The sequence below is a fragment of the Galeopterus variegatus genome, unplaced genomic scaffold (assembly GCF_000696425.1).
Source record: "Galeopterus variegatus unplaced genomic scaffold, G_variegatus-3.0.2 Scaffold14706, whole genome shotgun sequence".
NCBI classification, from domain to species: domain Eukaryota; kingdom Metazoa; phylum Chordata; class Mammalia; order Dermoptera; family Cynocephalidae; genus Galeopterus; species Galeopterus variegatus.
In genome coordinates, this window is record NW_007740817.1 from 24,355 (window position 1) to 28,599 (window position 4,245).

The following is a 4,245-nucleotide window of genomic DNA, read 5'->3' on the forward strand; positions in this document are numbered from 1 at the left end:
TTCTCAGTCAACCTGCTTTTCAGGCCACAGGAGACCATTTTCTGTTACTATATGCTATTGCTATAGGCTTGGTGCCCATAGACATTAGTCTGCATCAGTCCTGGAGACGTAACTTAGAAAACACTTTTGTATGGCAGAGGGGAGAGGAGCAGCTGCCATTGGGCAGTGGAAACTAGTTGCATTTTTCTTAGGTAGATGTAAAAGGTTTACATCAGCTAATCAAGGACTCTGTCGATGACAAAATAAAGAGAGAGAAGCTCACTACATAAAGCTTTTGCCAGGGACATAGCGAAGATGTCACAAAATCTTAGACGACTCAACTCACTATTGTTTCCTTATACAGAAGACTACAGATCCCTGCCAAACAGGACTCTGTCGATGACAAAATAAAGAGAGAGAAGCTCACTACATAAAGCTTTTGCCAGGGACTTAGCGAAGATGTCACAAAATCTTAGACGACTCAACTCACTATTGTTTCCTTATGCAGAAGACTACAGATCCCTGCCAAACAAAATAATATAGAGTTGTTGTGATTTGCTTACAAAATCCACCACCTTTCCTTAAAAGCTATTTGAATGACTTTATAAATTTACTGGGAAAATAAACACCAAATCTTTCCAATACTCATCTAAGGATGGCTCATATTCTGTAGTGTCTCTCCAATACTGTGCTGGCTGGCATCAGTGTTCTCGATTCCCTTTCCTTCCCTTTTCACATAGACTTTATACAATAGATTACACAAAAAGAATTAAAACTAAAGGGTGTTTTCAATGCAAAATCCATCTCCAGAGGCAGGTTCCATTTAGCATGAAGTTGGAGATTCCCACTGATGGGGTTCAAGCAGTAGCAGGCTAGAAATGGAAACATTGGGGCAAAACCCTGTTATTATTCTTCATCTCATCTCTAGGTAGTGATAATCTGCTCACTCATCCCTGTGTGCTTTCTGGTAGATGCATTCTCTTATTCACATCCCAGTGGCACACATTCTAATCTGAACCACGCACTAGCCCCTGTGAAACAAAATTCATGCATCCCCCACAGCACTGGAATCTACCCTTTCTTTTTCCTGCCCTTTACATTATTTTTTCTCCTGCTTTATCCAAATTCTTCAATTTTATAAGACCCACTGTCTGAACATATCTGCTCTATAAAAGTCAACTGCTTTTCTTTCCCAACAGCTTATTCAATTTGATATTTTTAGTATTTTGATTATGTTCTCTAACTCTCCTTCCTCCCCACTCCTTCTCCCTATAATTGATATTTTATTTACCTTTTGAAATTGGGCTTACCCTAAATAATCAGCACTGAGAAAGAAACACAGTTAATTTTGTTTAATCACATAAAGTTATTGACTTACAAAAACAACCATTTCATAGGATTTATTAGTAAATAAGAGAATACTTCAAAAAGTTAGTCAAAAAATAAATTGAAAGATAATATGAATCTTTCCATGAACTTTAAGAAGTGCCCTCATAAATAAAGAAATGATGTGGGGCCAATGTCACAGAGAAGGGGCAATATCCAGTCAATTCTGTAAGTGCCCGCTCATTCAGGGGACAGAAGCTACTTCTGATGTAAGAACCCTAAATGTGACAGATTCAGTCCCCAACAATTTTTATCATCAGAGTGAAATGGTTAACTTTCATGGCTCATCCTGACAGCTGGTTTGTCCTCAGGGCTCAAGAACCAGTACATCCCAGATGGAAGAGACCATGTACAACTTAAGTTGTTACAACCCCACTTCCTTCATACTTGTTGGAATACCTGGTCTGGAAAAGTTTCACGTGTGGATTGGGATTCCCTTTTGTGCAACCTATGCCATGGCTCTTGTGGGTAATTCCATCCTCCTCTACCTCATTGCAGTGGAGCACAGCCTCCATGAGCCCATGTTCTTCTTCCTCTCTATGCTGGCCATCACAGACCTCATCTTGTCCATGACCACGGTGCCCAAACTGCTCAGTAACCTCTGGCTTCACTCCCAAGAAATAACCTTCTCTGGCTGTCTCACTCAGATGTTCTTCCTCCACTTCAGCTTTGTAGTGGACTCAGCCATCCTGCTGGCCATGGCATTTGACCGCTATGTGGCCATCTGCTTCCCCTTGAGATATGCCACCATCCTGACCCCGCAGGTGATCATCAAGCTCATGGTGAGCATTGTTGTGAGGAGCTTCTCTGTCATCCTGCCAGACGTTTTTCTGCTGAAACGGTTACCTTTCTGCGGGACACGTATCATCCCACACACATACTGTGAGCATATAGGAGTTGCTCGGCTCTCCTCAGCTGACATCTCCATCAACATCTGGTATGGATTTGCTGTACCTCTCATGACTGTCATCTCAGATGTGGTCTTCATTGCCGTTTCCTATACCTTCATTCTCTGTGCTGTCTTCCGACTCTCATCCCAGGGTGCCCGCCAAAAGGCCCTCAGTACCTGTGGCTCCCATGTCTGTGTTATCCTCATGTTATACACACCTGCCTTCTTCTCCATCCTTGCTCATCGCTTTGGGCACAGTGTCCCTCGAAATGTGCTCATCCTCTTTGCCAACCTCTACGTGGCCATCCCTCCTGCTCTAAATCCTATTGTTTATGGAGTGAAGACCAAGCAGATCCAGGACAAATTCATTCTCCTCTTCTCTTTGAAGACGCAATGAGTGGAAACTGAAGGAGAAATTTAGGTAAAACTAATTTGGTAAAACTTTATATAACATAGGAAGAAATAAAAATCAAGCTGTAACTCCTGTTAATTTCAAATTTCAGCATTCTGCCCATGTGCAAAGTATAGGCAAGAGGGAAAGGAGAGAAAGCGAATCCTGTAAACTTCTAGACTCAGGGGGGCGGGGGTTGGTTTAGTTTTCTCACCATTTGTGTAAAAAAGCTGATGATGTCTAAAAAAGAGCACTAAAACTGAGGTTTTAATCTTTCTTATTATTAATTTTGAGGTGTTTGAGGGATAGATATTTCCTAACATGCAACTCAGCCCTCAGTTTCTCAGCTTCTCAAGTAAAGGCAAAGCTTCCTGCTTCCCTCGTTAAGTCTAAGTCGTTATCCATCCGCTCTGCTGCAATTAACAAACTCACTGCTTCACACTTCTTCAGTCCACATACTATACACTATGAATGCCTCCTCTTGTGCCCTTTACTTGTTTTTACTACCCGTCTCAGATAATATAGAATTGCTTAACTTCACCTGTTTTTTTCAATCTCATCCTCCAAAATACGTTTATTTGTTTTTTTTTTTTTTTACAAATTTTGGTCTGTAGTTTACAAACATTAATATATTTAATTAAAAAATAATTATCAGAGAGTAATATTTAATTTGGCTTACAAAGTCTCAGATAATATAGAATTGCTTAACTTCACCTGTTTTTTTCAATCTCATCCTCCAAAATATGTTTTTTTTTTTTTTTTTTTACAAACTTTGGTCTGTAGTTTACAAACATTAATATATTTAATTAAAAAAATAATTATCAGAGAGTAATATTTAATTTGGCTTACAAATGAGTAAACAGAGACTTACAAAGATTACAGAAAGATAGTTAATAGTTCTAAGGCCTAAACCCAGGTCTGTATGATTCAAACTCTGAACTTTTTATCTAATTAATTCTTGAGTATCTACTCCTACAAGTGGTTCACAAGTTTCTCAAATTTAATATCTTCAAAACTGACCTGAAAACTCCTGCCTTCCCTAATAATAAGTGCCCTTTTTATCCTGTTTTCCTTTACGGGGGATGGCACCAGCAAAAACATGAATTTCAAGGCCAGAAATCTGTAGCTTGTTCCTTATTTTCCCTACTTTACACTCCAACAAAATTAATTAAATATTTAAGTTCAATATTTGGGTTTGAGTAGCTTATAAGTCATTCCAGTAGGTCATACATACATAATACTTTCACCTTTACATTATGACTGTTAAGATTGCCTGGATCCTAATCTATCTATGTCTCTGAGNAGAGCTCTTTGGGTAGAAGAAAGATCTGAATAGGTTTTTACTGAACCACAAGACATTTATTCGAATGTTTTCTTTTGACTACCCACTGTAGTTTTAATGATTACTAGTTTATTTTTCTCCCCTTTAAACATGTTCCCTGTGACTAGAAGAAAATGTGATTCCTGTCAGAAGGCAGTGAATCTGTACTCCAAAAGCTGAACTGCAATTTAATCTAAATTATAGAGACATTTGGGACATTCTCAGTCAACCTGCTTTTCAGGCCACAGGAGACCATTTTCTGTTACTATATGCTATTGC

General features: G+C 39.0%; 1 protein-coding gene across 1 annotated transcript; it reads left to right on the plus strand.

Annotated features, from left to right (window-relative positions):
* The first annotated feature begins 1,712 nt into the window (after positions 1–1,712).
* On the plus strand, positions 1,713–2,651 carry LOC103582037 (olfactory receptor 52H1-like). The gene has a single exon (XM_008563727.1). The coding sequence runs from the start codon at positions 1,713–1,715 to the stop codon at positions 2,649–2,651; it is 939 nt and encodes a 312-aa protein (XP_008561949.1).
* Positions 2,652–4,245: the final 1,594 nt, after the last annotated feature.

Bases quoted from the DNA above. Each gene is read 5' to 3' on its own strand.
- LOC103582037 (XM_008563727.1), top strand. From the start codon at position 1,713: ATGTACAACTTAAGTTGTTACAACCCCACTTCCTTCATACTTGTTGGA.